Source organism: Haliaeetus albicilla, chromosome 26 (genome assembly GCF_947461875.1).
Source record: "Haliaeetus albicilla chromosome 26, bHalAlb1.1, whole genome shotgun sequence".
NCBI classification, from domain to species: Eukaryota; Metazoa; Chordata; class Aves; order Accipitriformes; family Accipitridae; genus Haliaeetus; species Haliaeetus albicilla.
In genome coordinates this window covers 15,563,876-15,580,865 of record NC_091508.1, presented here as the reverse complement: position 1 = coordinate 15,580,865, position 16,990 = coordinate 15,563,876, and the positions used below count along the sequence as shown (strand labels likewise).

Genomic DNA, 16,990 nt, shown 5'->3' with positions numbered 1-16,990 from the left:
TGACATTGCAGACCTGTGGCTTCCCTGACTGCTGAGTGGCAAGGGTAGAGTTTCCCCATCGTATCTTATTAATGCAGGGTCCATTCTGGGGGGGGGTGCCTGCATTGCAATCATGTTTCTTAAATAGGAAAGCAGCCGCAGTGAAGGCAAAGTAACTTGAGTCTTCACATATGTGCAAGCCCATGCAGGAGCCTGGAGCTGGACTGGAGGAGCCAGCCCGGGCTAAAACCCGACCCCTTCCCTCGCCCAGGCAAGTACCAGCCCTGGCTGTGTGCTGGGAGCCTCGCTGGGAAGGGTGGGGGAATGATAAAAGGGGGGGTCATCCGAGCTCATCCTCCAACGCATCTTCTAACCCCTGTTTTCTTGCTGGTTATTCATGCAATACAACTTTATAGCCCAAATGCAAACGGTTGAAAAGACGATTCTTGCTCAGGGTTTTTTCTCCATAGCGCCTTTAAAGCTCCTGTATAAATTAACGCGTTCGTTCATTAGCTGCAATTCCCCAAAGCACTGAGCAAAGTTTGTGATTTTAATTACTTTTTGCAGGGATTTGAGCACATGGAGACGTCAACAGATGATTATAGTTCATATTATTCATGCAGCCTTTTTTTAATCCCTTTCTCTGCTAGGACATGGTCGATAGATACTAAAATTGAAGTCTGCTAATAAATTCCCAGCCCCGTCCCATGTGAGGTGCCTTGATCTTCAAACTAAAGCATTTTGCTGACAAAACAATTAAACTTCCTGAGAGGTGCTGCAGAAAGTTTGTCTGCAAGGAGGGTATGAGCTGCCAGGGTTGCTGCGTGCTGTCGCAGAGGTGTTTGCCAAAGTTACATTTCATCCTGTTTATCTCTAAGACTCAAGTTGGGCTGGCTGTGTCACACGCTGGGTGGTAAAAAATACAGAGATTTTCAAACAGAAACATGGACTATTTATATGGTTGCAGACATCTGTGGAAATATTAGTGGGAAAATCTAACCAACTAAAGTAAAATGCCAACAAAACTATTTTCAAATTAATTAAAAGGCTTGGATCCTTTTTTTAACTGTTGAGATTTTAATCCTCAAGCATTTATTTGGTCTATTTGGAGCTACTGTAGCTTCTCGTATCCTAAACGTTTTAGGGCCACATTCTTCTTTATATGCAGTCTGCTTAGTAAGAGACCCAGAGGGTTTGTCTGCATATGGGAATAATTCTTTAGCTACAGCAGTGTAATCCCTCCTGCGCAGCATTATAACCTGGTTCTTAATAACTGCTGGACCACTCCTGCTTCTCCTGACATCTTGTCTTGTTGGTGGGAGCTTCTCGGGTATTTTACCCTGCTGTCAGCCCCGGTGGTGCCATGCGCTGGGGATCTCCCAGTGCAGGAGGAGTATGAGGTTAATGAGAATCCATATTTTACTTTTTTTTTTTTTTTTTGCTTACATTTACAGGGTTTGATCCTTTAGTCTCCCAAGACAGCTTTACACCTGTGAGTCTGACTTCTTTGATGCACGTTTACTGGAGAATGAGCCGGTTCAAAGCTTGCTGCGCAGGTTGCTAACTTGTTTAGCATCAAAAAGGAAGGGAAAGCAACAAAATTGCTTGGTGCTTGCATTGCACAAAGGAGCTTTCAAGAACTCCTCAGAAACAAAATGCCTGTATGCTCGATTGCAGGTGCAGGGAAGGAATAAAAATAACTAATCCCAGGAGTAACCAGCCTTTACATTTGTTTAAGGTCTAGGAGTCCTGGCTGGGGGTTAGCTGAAGGAGAGGAGCGATGGCTTTGCTCACGGCTGGTGGGGCAGGAGGGCTGTGAACCGAAGTGGGGAGCGATGCTGCATCCCTTTGAAAATGCAAAGAAAAGGCAGAGGGGTGACATGGTCTGGGCTGAGCTAGAGTTTGGCTGAAACCCTAAGTCTGCCTGCTTCACGCTGATGAAAAATGCTTGTGTGGCTGCTGGTGACCCCCAGAGTTGGGACCTTGGCTTTGTGCTTCTTTCCAAGTGATAAGAGATATTTACTCTGATTGAATTTTCCTCAACAAGTAAGTTTAATCTTTTAATGATATTACAAGTGATGTATAAACATTGAGAAATCCTTGTCTTTTCCCCCCTGTTGACCCATACAATCCTTTTATGGAACAACACAAGTGACTCGTGTAAATCTCTTTAACAGCATTAATGTGAATGATGCTGTTCTTTTCACCAGCAGCACGCCCAACTTTGCAGCGCTGAGAGCTTGATGGAGTCCTTAAGTGCCCTGAATTTGATGCACTCAGTAACAAAATGAGTGCAAAATAATAGAAGACACTTCTATATGTATATAAAAATTTTTTTGGGGTAGGCAGAGATCCTCTTCCTACCACTTTGGCTTTGCATTGTAGCCTGAAGTGAGAGTGAATTACAGGTCTGAGTACTTTAATGCACCTTCATAATGCAAGAGTTGACTATTATGTTGTGCTGAGTGCTGTCTAGATGAGAATGAACCCTAGGACTTGGCAGCACATCTCTCTTTAAGAAGTTACAGTGCATGAGCTCATCTCTGATCCTGTTCTTGCAGGAGCTCTTAGCCCATGGCAGATGTTCCTCAGCTCCCTGCAGGAGAGCTTAACCAGCCTGTACCCCTTCAGATCTGCTGCAAGCCATGGGGTGAAGGCACGCTGCCTGCAATGGTTGGAGGCAAAAGCATCCTTACACTGTGGTAACAGCTTCTGCGTTCATGGCGTCAGCTTCATTGCACCCAGGTACCCAAGTGAGGAGCAATGGAGTTGAATGCAAACACCAGTCCAGGGCAAGGCTCGACCACACTGAGATGGTGGCATCAGAGATGTGGAAGGGATGGGCTGGAACTCAGTAAATTGTTTTACAAGGGCTGGGTAAAATAGGACCTTCTCTTTTAACAGACGGCAGCTTGCGATGAGGCTCACAGATGCTCTCATTATCCTGTATCCCGTGCTGGGACGGCACCATCCTGACCTTCGTCCAGCTGCTGGGGGAGGTTTAGCACACTTGTGGATCGTACCGAGGGGATGAAATACCTTCTCGGGGGTAAGGGAAAGAGCAGTGGTGCAGCACAGCTGTGCCTTTGGCTGTGATAAGGAAAAAAGTTCCCAGTATAAATAGCTGTGTCTAAGTGTTTAAGGGGGATTTGTGTGTTTGGGGGGAGGACTGGAGCTGCAGCTGTCCCCAAGCAGTGGAAACGGGGAGAAAATCAGAACGGCAAAGCTGGGTCAGAGCAAAGCTTCACCCATCCAAGAAGGGCCAGAAGAAGATGCCAAGAGGACAGGACATAATCCTGACTTTTTGCAGCCAGCATTTCAGAGACTTTCCCATCAGGATGCTTCCTCCAGATCCCTGTGTTTAACAGCTACCAGCGGACCTGTCCTCTGTGAGCTTATCCAGTCCTCCTTTGAAGCCGTAGGTATTTTTGGCTCTCAGAACATCCCCTGACAATAAGTTCCACAATTTAATTACAAGGGGAAAGGAAATGGCCTTGGATAGATTTTTAAACCTGCTGCCTGATCCCTTTATTCCTGTGTTGTCAGAAATGGTGCCTGGAGAGGGATTGAGAAGGGGAAATGAGGGAGAAGGGAGAGAAGGTAGGGCTTGAATTTGGGAATAAAGTATGGAGAGAGGGAGGAAACTGCTAAATTAATACCAAAATGGAGCCTTTCTAGGGACGGGATGCTGTCGTGTACAGTGAATACACTAGCTTCATCCTCTCTGTGCAAATGAGTGGGATACTGAGTCAGTGCTGGTTTAATATTTGGGAGGTCAGACTGGTGTGAAGTGAGATTACATTGGTATAAACCCAGTGTGACTACAAGCATTTGGTAATCAAGAAGTGAGTGCCTCCAGCCTTGGACTGGCTGGGCTTTTGGGCTGCTCACCTTGAGCCTCGTGTGCAAGGGAAGGAATTGGGGTGCAGATGATGGAGGGAGGAGGTGAGGACGTCTGGCTTTGTCTCTACCAACAAATGGCAGGAGATGCCCCAAGTCTGGCATAGTTACTGCTGCTTTAAGTCCAGCAGGATACCCGATGGGGCATTTGGGAGGTGAGGCTATCGCTGAGCTGTGTGTTTGCGCGGCTCACACGAGGCTGTTGGCTTCAGCTCTGCAGCACTGCACCGCAGAAACCACGCTGGGGCCGCATCTCTGGCTCCTGGCACTGCCAGGGCAGTACTAGCACCCAAAAACCTAACAGCACCTCCAGGTTATATATATATATATTTTTTTTTTCCTTCATTTAGTCCAGAGAATAGAAAATGGCTGTCTCCCTGGGGATATTTTTGAAGCAGGACAATAAATAGCATCCCTGGGACTTCACAGCTTGCTCTTTCAGCTGTGCGTTCTTCTAACAAAAAATGTGCATCTTGGATTTTCCATACTGGCTCCCAGGGAGTAGGTGACTTCATTCAGGATTTGTACCGTTTCAGGATGTCCCCAGCAAATACGGTTTCGCGTAGACATCTTCGTGTGTTTCATAGTGTTTTATTCCTTTGCCGTTTGTAAATATTTCACTTGTTTTTAAATTATTCGTTCATTAAGTGGCTTGGATGGGAGAAAGAATTGTGCTTAAAATACCTGCGCAGACTCAAAAAACTGCACGTTCAAGAAATTATTTTTACACCAGAATGAGCCCTGCTTAAGTACTAGGAGGGGATGGGAGATGAAGGGATGCGGTGTCACGCCAGAGCTGGCTCAGGCTGGGACGTCACTGGGGTTTGCAGGGTAGGGCTTTGCACTGGGGTGGGATGTGGAGGGTGAGATCCCCACCGGGGGATGTGGGCTGGAGGGGCTGGAGCTGAGCACTGCGGAGCTCGGGGAGCCGGTGGCTCTACCGAGGAGTCACAGGGCACCGCGCTCCCCGGGTCCTGCAAACCTGGCACATTCTTGGTTGTGTTGGTGCTGCTTACCGCCATGGCGTGTATCCAATACAATAAAAACCAGAAATAACTATTCTCCAGTTTATCAGTGACATATGAGTTTTGCATAAGCATCAATCAATTCAGGGTGGCAGCTAACTGAAATAAAATCTTGCATATTAAATCTGTGTGCAGTGACATAGCAGCATGTCCTTTGCTGTAGCAAACTGTAAACCTTTTATTCTGCCTGCCTGTAAGCAATGCAAAGTAAAGGTTAAAATGCTGCTCATGAAGGGAGCGGTGTTTGGGTTTTTTTGCTTGAAGGAGTAACATGTGGCAGTGATACACAATTTTATAGTGCCTCTATTCTGGGATCTCAAAAAGTCATCGGGCTGTTAATTAATTAAAGCCTGTCAACAACACCTTCATGAGCAAAGGCGGTGGGTTTTATTGCTGATAGGCAAGTGCTTTGAGCTGTTGCATGGTGCTTTACGGGGAAGGAAGGGAAACCTTGATGTTAGAAATGGCAAACAGAGGCAGAGATGAGCAGGGCTCGGAGGACCTCGGGGGCGGGTGAACACCCTGCAGATGGGGAAACTGAGGCAGAGCAAGGGTGAGTGTCTATAGCAAGTCAGGGAGAGCCGGGAGTCAGAGCTTGGACCAGTGCCCCATCCCTGAGAGCTCTTTGCCCTTGGCTCCTGTTGCCGATGGTGTTATCCCAACCTCAATGCAATACCTCCAACTGTGGGGCAGTTCTGGGGTTCATCCACCCGTGTTCATTCCTTTGTGTTTGCAAAAGCTCTTGGTAAGGTGTTTTTGAAGGTTACCTTCAAAAAGCAAAACATTTGCTTGAGAAAACTGAATAAAGGCTCCAAAAACCCAGGCTCTGGCCGGGAGCCAGGATTATGTTCCGTAATCATCTTCCGCAGTGTTCATCATCTTTGCTGTGTTCCTAGAGTCGAAGGTAGATGTTTGCCATTGCTTTCTTATTCTAGCTGTGGACCTTCTTGCCTTCTTGAACCCGGCTGCAATCGGGACAACAAAGTGTCTTTTAAATTAAGCCTCGGGTTTTCATAGTCTGGTACATCATCATGTCAAACCTTGACGCCGTGCTAGGCAATGGATTTTAATGCTGCTCTCTGGTTCTCCTCCGCTGCCCAACCAAAGGGGCTTTAGGGCATTTTTGGGTTTTGTATCAGCCAGGCGGATGCGCGAGCCGAGCTGGGTGCAATAAGGGTGGGTAGGAGGGGACCGCATGTGATGCTGCTCCCCTGAAGTGGGCCACTGTCTGCCCCCCAAAAAAATCCCTGGGGTGGTTTGGGGGAGGCAGGGCCCGCAAGGAAGTGACCCTTTTGGGAGATGTCTTCTGTGTCTGCCCCGTTGTGCCTTATCATGCACTCGGGGGTGACTTCGCAGGATCTGCAGCAGACGGGCTCAGCTCCGCACCCCCACCGGCAGCAGAACCAGCCTCCCCCGTCGCTGCCAAGGCAGCTGGAGCCGGCGCTCCACCAGCCTGTGAACAAAAAGCTGCTTTTTGCCTGTGTTATTTTGGATTATTGCAGCATTTTTCACTCTCCCGGGGAACTGGCATATGCAGAGCCGGTGCGTCTGCGTTGCCATTGAGTTCGGCTGCTGAGGCTGAGCTGCCTCCAGGTTTTGACCCGACTTTGTGCAATTTTGATAGGCAAAGACCTGTGTGTGTGTGGGGAAAAAGGCATCAGCAAGTGTCTGTGTGTGTTTTTGGAAAGCATACGTCTTTCCAAAAGCATCTCAGCACACAAACAGCCCTGCCGTTGGAAAGAAAACCCAGTTTGGTAGCTGGTGCCATTGCCAAGATCAACCCAAAGTCAGCTGCTTTTTCCAGCAAGGCTGTTTGTGTTTGCATCCTTCAGATAAGGCAGCGGGGCCTGGCTGGATCCTGCCTTCGCCTCCCACTGCCTCCCGGCATGTGTGGGGCTCCTGTAAGTAGCGATGACATTCCCAGTGAGTTGTACCATGGTTTGGCGATGGCTGGACCCTTTTGATGGATGATTGAGGTCCTTTGATAAAGGGCAAAAGAAACGTGAGGCACTTGCCAATATATGCAGCCTCTCTTCTCTGACTTCTGGTTTTCCCTTTTTTGCTGTGGCTGATTTTCTTGGAAGGTAATATGCTGTCATTGTCAGTTCTCCCCGCTCCTGTCAGTATAATATATTTGGGGACAGCCATCCTTTTTCCCCTAGCGCAAGCATGGCCACAAAACCAAATTCATAAAGCTGCTACAGCACAGCCCTGTCTCACTAAGGGCTTTTCAGCCTCTCACAGTGGATGAGGCTATTTAATTTTCACAGCGATGTGCCCAGGTATTGGCTGTGCCCGTGTGTCCTTTTAGGCTCCGATGGCTCCTGGCGAGCCATGTCCATCAGGGCTGGTTTGCTGGATGGAGAGGGCGGGAGCAGGGCAGTGCTTACGGATGGTCCGCAGCAGCACGGAGGAACTCTTTCCTATCGCACACGTGCCAGCAGGATGGCAGCATTTCGAATGGGAATTTGACTTGTAGCACCCGTCGCTTTCCAGCTGAGAAGTTCAGCTCTCAGCTGGTGCTGCTGGAGCATCGGGATGGACTTGGCGTGCAGCCGGTGGTGGTTCTGGCTGCGATGCTCCTGCAGGACGAGGGTGGTCTCCACGTGGAGCAGCTCATTGCTGCTGTGCTGGACCTGCCCTCTCAGCACCTCATATAGCCATTAGAACTGATATAGTGCTTGTTTTCTTTTCTTAATCAAGTCTAGCAGATCTAAAGGCACTGCATGGAATGAACTTTAAAAAGTAAATTTGTTTTGATGCGTGTTTGACAAACTCCAAAGTGCTTTTGCTCAACAAGTTTTTGTGGCTCCCATTAGCTGGGAGAAGCCCAAGTGCCCAAATCGATAAGATTCTGCTTGGATAATTGAGATGGGAATTTGGTTCATTATGTGAAGTGGCTGCTGAAGTGGATAATTGCAGATCTTGAGGTGTTTGTCCTATTTGCTAGTTTAGACTGAAGAAAATTTAGGTGCAATTTCACAAGCGTGTAGGTACAAAATTACTTCGATGGGGATACTGTGCGTGTATTGATAAAGTAACAAAGCTAAATAACTCGTATTTCTTTGTGTGTTGGAAGAAAACAGGTGAAAAGTAAAAGCACCGGGGTCATTTAACAGCCAGGTGCTGCAGCCTGGCTGTCTGTTGGTTAGAGACGTCTTGTGGCTTCTGCATGGTCCCTTTTTGGGGAGAGGGGGATCTTTCCTCCCACTTGGGTTCTAGTGTTCCTAGAAAAGTCAACCTGTAGTTGTGTTTTTATGTTCCTTTAATGTGTTCAGCAAACTGCTTTATAGCCTGCCTTCTCATTCTGCGGCAGCCCACCGGCGAATGTGCCCAGGGCGAGGGCTGCTCCCCAGGAAGGACGGACATTGGGGAGCTTTTACAGTGCTGCTGTGGTGCGGGAGAACTTATGGCTTGTGTTTCCAAAGATACTCTGAGGTCTTCAGTGTGGTCCGATTTCAGCACCTTACTTACGTATTCATAAATGAATCTTTATACAGTCACTGGGTTGTAAGTGTCGTTTGATCCAGGCACCTGCTGACGTCCTTTCCATTGGGTTGGGGCACAAGTGTGCAATATAAATGTTAAATAATCTGAAATACTTGTGCTGACAGAGCATTAGTGTTGGGTCTTGTTGACATGATTTGAGCTTTGTTTAAGTCAAGTTTTCTTGGGATGGAGACCTGGCCTCTCCTCTCTCTGTGAAGTGCCTTCAATACTGGCTTTTCTCAGGGAATAACAAATACCAGCGGTTGCGTAAAGCCCCTGATGCTTTGTGCACTATTTCTGCAGATAATCCTTGTTTATAATTCACTCTTGGCAGAAAAGGACTTTAAATTATTAAGGCACTAAATATTTTGCAATGAAGGAATGGAGATAAAGCTCTTGGCAGAAACAAATTGCCGGGGAGAGGTTGTTCTCTTCAGTGCGTTTGGTGCTTTAAAGTATTATGAGAAATAATGTGTGGGGGGACTGGGAATTCATCACTTGATCAAAAGATTTGCTTCCCTCTAAAAAAAGCGTCTGCTCGGTGTATGGTTTCCATTACCCCTGTAAATAAGGAGTGTTCCCGAAGCACACGTGTGGGTCCCCAGAGCCATCCCTGCTAACTACAGGGCTGAAGGTGGCCCATCGTGGTTTAGGTGGTGAAGGGCAGCAGCCAGAAGGTCTCTGTCCTGCCTCAGCTCCACCACCCCAATTTTTAAAGCTGTTTTCATGTGCTCAGTGCTTTCTTGAGGGCAGATTTTCAGGGGAGCTTGGGCTGCTGCAGTGGGGACCTGTGCCATCGGCTCAAATACCTGGAGCTCCTCTGTTCCCCCGGCTCCTGGTTGGGGGTTCTGTATCCCTTCTCCAGGAGTGGGAGATGCTGGTGCCAGTTCATCGTGTAGGTGTGGTGTGTATGTCCTGTGTCGTAAGGACCAGCCTGTTGGTAAATCAGGGGTGTTCCAGTAACGTGAAATGGAGGATCTTATAATTAGTGATTTTGCCACCTGTTGCTGACTTTATCCTAATATTACAACAGCTAGCACTTGTCGGCTCTTGGAGTAACGCAACCAGACAACCATGAGTCTGCGTGTGTGTGTATATACATATAGACGTTATATACAGCTACATATATATGTATTTAAGTAGTTATACCCGTAGTCTTCTAGCTCTCTTTTGGAGAGATTTAAAACATGAACCGTGTGGGTTCAAACCCCAAGGTGTTCCCAACATTTTTTTTTAATTTTTTTTAACCTTCTCAACATTTTAAAGCAAATACCATCCTTACAGCGACGACGATTCCAACTTGGGGTAAGCACAGGGAGGGCAGCTGTGCTGACAGTGACGCCGACCCCACTGGGGGTCTTGCTGGGCACCGTTGCCCCCAGCACATGGGTTTCATCTTCTCTTTCTCCTTGCAGGAGACCTATGCAACTGCAGCGCCGTGGGGAGCGCCAGCGCGACCGAATGCAACGGGACGACGGGGCAGTGCCCCTGCCTCGAAGGCTACGCAGGGCTGCGGTGCGAGACCTGCGCCCAGGGCTTCTACCTGGAGCAGAGGAGCCAGCGGTGCCGTCCCTGCGGCTGCAGCCCCGCCGGCTCCAGCAGCGCCCAGTGTGACGAGTGAGTAAGGCGGTGTTTCGTTGAGCCTCCTGGGGTGGGGGGTTGTGTGCGCGGCATTGGGATTTGGGGATATTTGGGGATTTGGGGTGCAGATCAGGCAGGCAAGAATGGATCTTGTCATCTGGTGCTAGTATTTAAAAAAAAAAAAAAAAAGAGGAAAAAAGCAAAGAAAAAGCAGGAAGGAAGCTGGCCTTATAAAAATTCATGAAGCATATTTTTCCTCTCTTTCAAGATCTGGATTATAAAAATATCCGTAGCTGTGGCAAAAGCCCTGGCAGCCCACAAGGGAATGAACTTGTATTTCTGAGTTGTATGGAAGCAGAACCTCTCCTAATGCCTTGTGCATCCATTAGTCCCTATCGGTCAGGACCGCCTTCACGCTTGAGCTCGGGAGAGGAGCGGAGGAGCTTTGGAGAGGTTTGTTTTCCAAAGGGATATTCGTTACACCAGAGGCAAGCAAAGCTTTGTGCTCTGTCCTTGCAGAGTACCGACAGCAGTGTCGGGTCCTGCCTCGCCTGGCGTTTAACCCTGCCACCTCCTCTCCTTTGCTGTGTTAAGAAAGTCGCCGTAGCTGATGCTTTGAGCTCTTGTATAATGAATGTGTTCCTTTTCATTTCACCTTATCCAACCTCACTTGCCTTTTAAAAGCTAGCATGCAATGACTTTTTTTCTCCAACCAGTGATCCGTCAGTCATTAGAGATTTGTTGCTGAGTTGCAGGCGTCTCTGTATTCCTGCAAAGAATGGTGTGAGCGGCAGCCTGACCCTTTGCGTCCCCTCCTTGTCCTCACGGGGTAGCGAGTTGCACGGTATCTTCTTGGAGGAGAACCCCCCAACAAACCACCCTGCAGCCACTTCCAGCCTTCCCAGTTTCCCTTCTCCTGCTGCCACCAGAAGGTCGGCAGCAAAGGCGTTCCTGGAGCCCCCAGCCCTTCTCCAGGGCCCTGCAAGGGAAGCGATACCTGCGTGTGGATGCAATGGGCTTCTGTTGCACTGGTTGCCTTGCGCTGGCATCAGCCTTGTTGTCTTTTAGGGTTTGGTCTAGGCTCAGCGTGTGCTGTACACCTGCACTTTTCTGCCAAGGCTGGGGCTGAGTCAGAATCGACATGTTCTGCAGGGACATGCTTTTGTAATTATTTTATACTTTTTTTTTTTCCCCAAACACCCAAACCCTCTGTTGATGTCCTTCCTCGTTGTTTCAATGCTGCATTTTTCTGCTTGCATAAGCTCTGAAAAATCAGAACTTTAGTCAACTGGAGCATTCCTTTTGAGTGACCTTCTTAGTAAAAAAGCTGATTTTTGGGGGTGGAGAGTGTAGAGTTTTTCACTTGTTTTTTTTTAGTGGTTGTTTTTTGTATGGGAAGATGTACCTGGAAGCATCAGGGTTTGCCACAGACTAGAAAATCTGAGTTTGGTCACATCTCCTGGAAAGGCAAATTGGGCAGAAAGGCAGATGGGGCAAATCTTACCTTTGAGGGCTGGGAGAGGAGGGAGGTGCTGCTGGAGCAACTGGGTTAACTGGAAGGGAATGTTCTCGCCCTGACTCTTGAGTCACCAGGCAGCAGGCAAAGCATGGATGTGGGTGACGTCTCCCCACGTCTTGCTGCGTGGAGCAAGCCAAGAAACACCCTTGGGAACTTCAGGTGAGAAGCTCCGAGTCGTGAAGGAGAATGGGGTGGAGTTCGTGCACGTAGTGAGCCATCACACCGAACCCCAACGTGTATGGGCCCAGAAACGGCAGAAGACCTCCCTAGCTTCTCCTTTTCAGCACAATTTTACAGCCTTGAGGGATGTGGGAGATGCAGATCCTCAGGCATTTAGAAGATGGGCATAGGGCAAAATTTGGAGGAAAACTCAGGGAGGAGGACTTATGTTAACAGAGATTGCTCTGTGTTTCTTTTCCCTGCTCAGTGGGGTTTGCTGCAGACGGAGATGACCTCTGGGTGTTTAAAAAGAGGAAAATTAGGTCAGTTGTCTGTGTTGTAGGGCTGGGGGCATCAGTATGTCTGCGAAATGGGCAGCCTCGTGCATAGCAATGTGGGAAGATGAAGTGGGATGCGAAATCTGGCGGGGCAGGAGCACGGGGGGTGTCCCTGCGTTGGGGTCTGTCCCAGCGGGGGCGAGAGCCTCTTCTGCATTGCAAGGAGATGTGTGTGTGAATCCAAGAATGAGATTTTTGGCTCTGGTTCTGGAAACGGGTCTGGAGCTCTGGGTTTGATGTCTACCTGCCGCCAAGTCCCTGGATGAGCGGTGCATGTCCTTCCGGGCAATCCCTGCTTGGGATGAGGCACGCAAACGTTGCCTAACACCAGCAACCAGCTTCTGTTCTGTTGACGTTAAAAATACTGTAAGCTGTATTTTTTATTTATTTTTTTTTTTTAAGCATCAGCCCAACTCTAACTTGCACAAGTTAATTCCTGCATGCTGGCTTAAGAAAAAAGCGATCACTGTTCGGATGAGTCTCTGAGGAAAACAGCAGCGTAATTTTGGACTCTGACCCTTTTTGTCAGTGGCTGATTTGAGAGTCAGACTGTCTGAAGGCTGAGCTCTCGGGGGCACACAAAACATGCCTGATAGGTTTCAATCAGCTTGCACAGGCTTTTGTAAAACGGCCTTTTAAAGCACCACCATATGATGATTATTAGTATTATTTCTAGGCATGCTCTATGGCCGGCCAGATGGCACACCCAAGTACACTGTTTATTAACTAGACCTCAAATGCAGACCATCAAATAAAAATAAAAAAAATCCCTTTCCCGAGGCAGACAGTTGATTTTGGGAGTGAACATTGACCTGACATGTTGTCGCTATGAATGGACTCCACAGCCGCTAATCAAAGGTCTGTTTTGGTGATGTTTTAAATTTGATTATCTGGGGAGATCCACACAGATCCCCCTCTGGGATGGCAGAGGATTTCTGTGCTCTGGTTTTGGTGATTTTTTTTTTTTTTTTTTTTTTTGTTAGATGAAAAGCTGTTTGTAGTTGAAGCTGGAGCTTGCTGTGGGGCTGGATGCAATCCTGGCTGTGAGGAGAGGGCTGACACATCTCGGAGAGGGGGAGCGTGTTGTCCCTGTTGCGGCAACACCTAGAAACCTCAGATAAAACCCCATTTCACTGGGTTGGATGCTGTGTAGATGCTTGCTGAAGATAGCTGTGGCCTGGGAGCGTTCATAGTCCATAGAGGAAGGGTGGAGAAAGAAGATGAAGTTTCGAGGGCCATGGTCAAGGTCACGGAGTAGTGGAGAACGAGGACGGTGACTCACGTGGGTGCGCGGGCTGAGCTGGAAGGGCTGTGCTCCTGCTGCAAAGCCCCAGCCGGGAGCTGCCCCCTGCCAGCTGCATCTCTCACCATCTTTTGGGCACCTGGAGTTGAAAGCTGTATTTTTCCATCCGTCTGTCCTCCTCCAAGGGAGCAAGAATGTCCCTGTCTGGTGGAGGAGGTGAAGGTGATGCTGCTGGAGAAGGTCACCATGCCCAGGCTGGCCAGCCCACACCTCCCAGGCTTGCACCCCTGTTCGTTTATTTTTCTTTTTTCTTTATGTGAGCAAAGTCGTCTGCCTGAACTCTCATCTCCCACTCCCTATGGGCAGGCAAGGAGCCAACCCAGAGGCAGCAAAGGCGGTCTGGGGGGGACGGTGGTCTCCAGCCCCACCAGCTGGGGCAGGGGTGGGAGCACTGGGGCTCCTCGCAGTGTTTCTGCAGCGCCTGGGACACCCCTGCCCTCCATGTGCTGCGGTGCAGCTTCTCCCAAAATGCCATTCGTGTCCTCGGCTGACTCGTGGCACGACGAGCTGGCACAGCGGCTGCTCCCCACGGCAGCCCCGGGACGTGGTGGGGCTCTGCCTGGGACACGCAGGGTGGGAGGAAAGGGGTTTGGATCGGGGAAAGCCTTTCCCTGCTGCAAAGCAGCAATCGTGCACCGACACGAGGAGGTGTACAGGCGCAGCTATTTAAATGCATGCGGAAATAATTTTCCTGTGTAAACCTGTCCTCCGGCTGATTTATTTAAAGAAGCAGGACTGCACGCAGGCAGAGCCCAGCCTGAAAGAGGCAGTGTGCGGTACACTGCTGGTGAGCAGGAGATTTCAAATGACGCTGCATTTTATTTATTTATTTATTTTTACCTTGCTAGCAGCACTGGCCAACCCACACTGGGCTGCAAACATGGGTAAAAACTGGGCAAGGGTAGCCCAGTGCAACCCAGCAGTCTGGGGCCCTGACGGCTTGTCCGCTGCATGCTGGTGCAAGGCTTTCCTGCAGGCAGGGAAGGGTGGTATCACCCTGAGGTACCTCTTGCAAGGCAATCATTCGAGGTTTTTCTTAGCCCAGTGTGTAGGGCTTTGAGGCTTTTTTTCCGAAGCGTGGCCCTGCAGCCACAGGGACAGCGTGTTTAGCCCACCAGCAACTGTCCCCGCATGGGTGCTCTTGCACCCCACAGTTTGGGATGTGACTGGAGGAGGTGGGCTGCAAAGTAGAGAAGGTGCTATGAGACGCTGCTGCCCGGCAGAAGGGTTCAGCCCTTGATTCCCTATTTCCCTGGGAGGTTTTGTGTTTTAAACTAACTTACCCTGGTTCTAGGGAAGACAAGGTGATGCACCCTTCAACTTCTGTTGCACCATTACCTGTGCTAGCGAGCAGAAGGAGAGCTGTGGGTGTTTAAGAATTCCCGTGTTGTTTAGCTAAACCTGGGTTAACCATTTAATCTGGGTTAGGTTTTTCCAGTTCCCTTAAAAAGATGTAAACTAAACACCTATAATATACTATCATTGTCCCTAATGACAACAGGTGTGTGTTAAATTGGGGTCTGTGAATCAATTTAAGTTGCTCCCTCTGCCTGTGCCTCAGTTTCCCCACAAGCAGAATGGCAGCAGGAAGCAGAGGCTCCAACACGCTGCTTGGAGGTGACGTTAGCTTTGGTTCACATCTGGCGCTGAAACACGCTGCCCAAGCGTGCAGCAATCTGCTCCTTCGCTAACTGAGCAGCCTTTCCTTACTGCTGGCTGGGGAGACAGCTCTGCAGCGTGTGATCCTGGTTTATGCACAGTTTGTGCCACGGGCTCGGCATAAGTCATGTTAGAGCTCCCGTCACTCATTTCCGTTTAAAAAAAAAAAAAAAAAAAAAAGGACAAAGCATGCATATAAATGCCAAAGTGTTAATTCAGAGATGTTTTGTCCCCTCGAGGGGATCTCATGCTTTGTGTTCATATTAGAAAGAATTAAGGCAGAGCATCCCTTAGAGCATGTATACATGGCTGGCTGTCCCCTGGAGCAGGGATGCTGCGAGGCTGAAAGGGGAGTGCTGTTAGCTGGGCAGTTGCCATCCCTGTATGCCTTCTTTGTAGTGGGCTTCTCTTTGGAGAGGCTGATCTTGTGACCCTTACTCATATGGATTTGGAAGAGCACTGCTGGTGAGAGTAAGGTCAGCAGCACCGGACAGTGTTCTTTGTTAAGCTCTTTGAATAAGGGCTGGGGTTTCTGAAGGAGCTTGGGGAGCTGGGCAGGGAGAGCCGCACACTGGGTTTGCAGGGGTGGTGGGATGTGAAAAGGTGCAAAGAGATGATGGAAGGGGGGAAGCGATAAGGAACATCGGTCCTGATAGTGTTGGGAAGCACTCAGGTGGGTCACAGACTAGACGCACCTTGAGCATCATGTGGTATGAAGCCACGTGGGGCAGAACTTGGGGCAGTTTTTTTGTTAGTCAGAACATGCAGATCCATTGAAACTCAAGGTTTTTGTGGAGCTTCACCAGCCTGGGCAGGCAGGGTGCTCGTGGCAATGGTTTGAGATGAGAGAGACCTCATGTTCCCAGGGCTTCTGCCCATCCCTACCACAGGAGGTTATTTGGGGGAAGGTGGTGGAGTTCTCATTTTGCACAGAGAAAATCTTCATTTTCTGTCTTTAGAGTGTCATCACACTTCTGAAATGTCTCTTCTTTGCGTGGGAACTCTATTTCCATTCTACCGTATTTTAGCAGTCCAGTAAACCACATTGGGCACTGCTCTCCTTTGGAGATAACACCTTGGGAGCCTAACTCCTCAAGGACTTCTTTAAAACAAACAAACAAACAAAAGCCCCCTTTTTCCCTACTTTAAAAAGACTGCTCTCCCTTTTATAGATTGGCTGAACACAAGTGGTGGCTCATTATCTCCCAGTAATGCCTTGTCAGCATCACTCTGCAGAGAACAGATTTTTTTTTTGTGGCGGAAATTGTTACATGTGGACGTCATAAAAGCAGAAGAATACCCTGTTAGAGTGTATTTTTCTGCGTGCTTTAATTATCTAAATCTCTCTCCTATTACCGACTCTTATATCCTTTACATCTGATTAGCTCTTCTTCTCTCTTCCCCCGCAAGGAGGTAAATATTGTACCTGCACCCATTTTTATTCGGTTGCGGGCAGGGATGGGAAATGAGTGAGTGACTGGACACAGCAGCAGGGAAAGGTAGATTGTTATCATCTCCCCGACAGTAATTGTGGCTTCTCAGAAATCCTGTTATTTTGTTGATTTTTCCAGCAGGTTTTGCCATTGCTGTGTTGTCTGTTGCAGACTTGCTGCTCTGGTAAACATCGACTGCCCTCAAAAAAAAATATTGGCTCAACTTTTTCAGTTCTTTTGGCTGAGTTCTGGTTTGGGGGAGGTGGTGGCCAGCCTGACTTCAGGCAGTGCTTGTTGCTCGTGCCTTTTTCTGCTGCCTCAGAGGAGGCACCAGTAGAGATCTGAGGGATGGAGGGACCACACTGGGCAAAACTGGTGTGTCCAGTGGGGACCAGCCCCGTCTCCCTGCCTTCCCCATTGATGTGTCCTCCTCTGTGTTGAGGTTGCCTGTCCCATCTCCATATTGCCGTGATCTCCAGGGGATGCTCTGGGAAGCCAGGACCCACCGTTTGGGGTTGAGACTTTGCTGTTAGTTAGCTTTTGCTGCTCTTCCTTGTGCCAAACCGTAGAGGACCCCATCCAACCTCCCTCTCCAGGGCCATCAT

The 16,990-nt window shown here is 48.9% G+C and overlaps 1 protein-coding gene across 1 annotated transcript in view; it reads left to right on the top strand.

Annotated features, from left to right (window-relative positions):
• Positions 1 to 16,990, top strand: part of MEGF9 (multiple EGF like domains 9) — a 56,493-nt gene that overhangs the window by 19,444 nt on the left and 20,059 nt on the right. Inside the window, exon 2 of the mRNA XM_069771828.1 lies at positions 9,809 to 10,010. Coding sequence (XP_069627929.1) covers positions 9,809 to 10,010 — 202 coding nt within the window. The remainder of the gene's footprint in view (positions 1 to 9,808; positions 10,011 to 16,990) is intronic.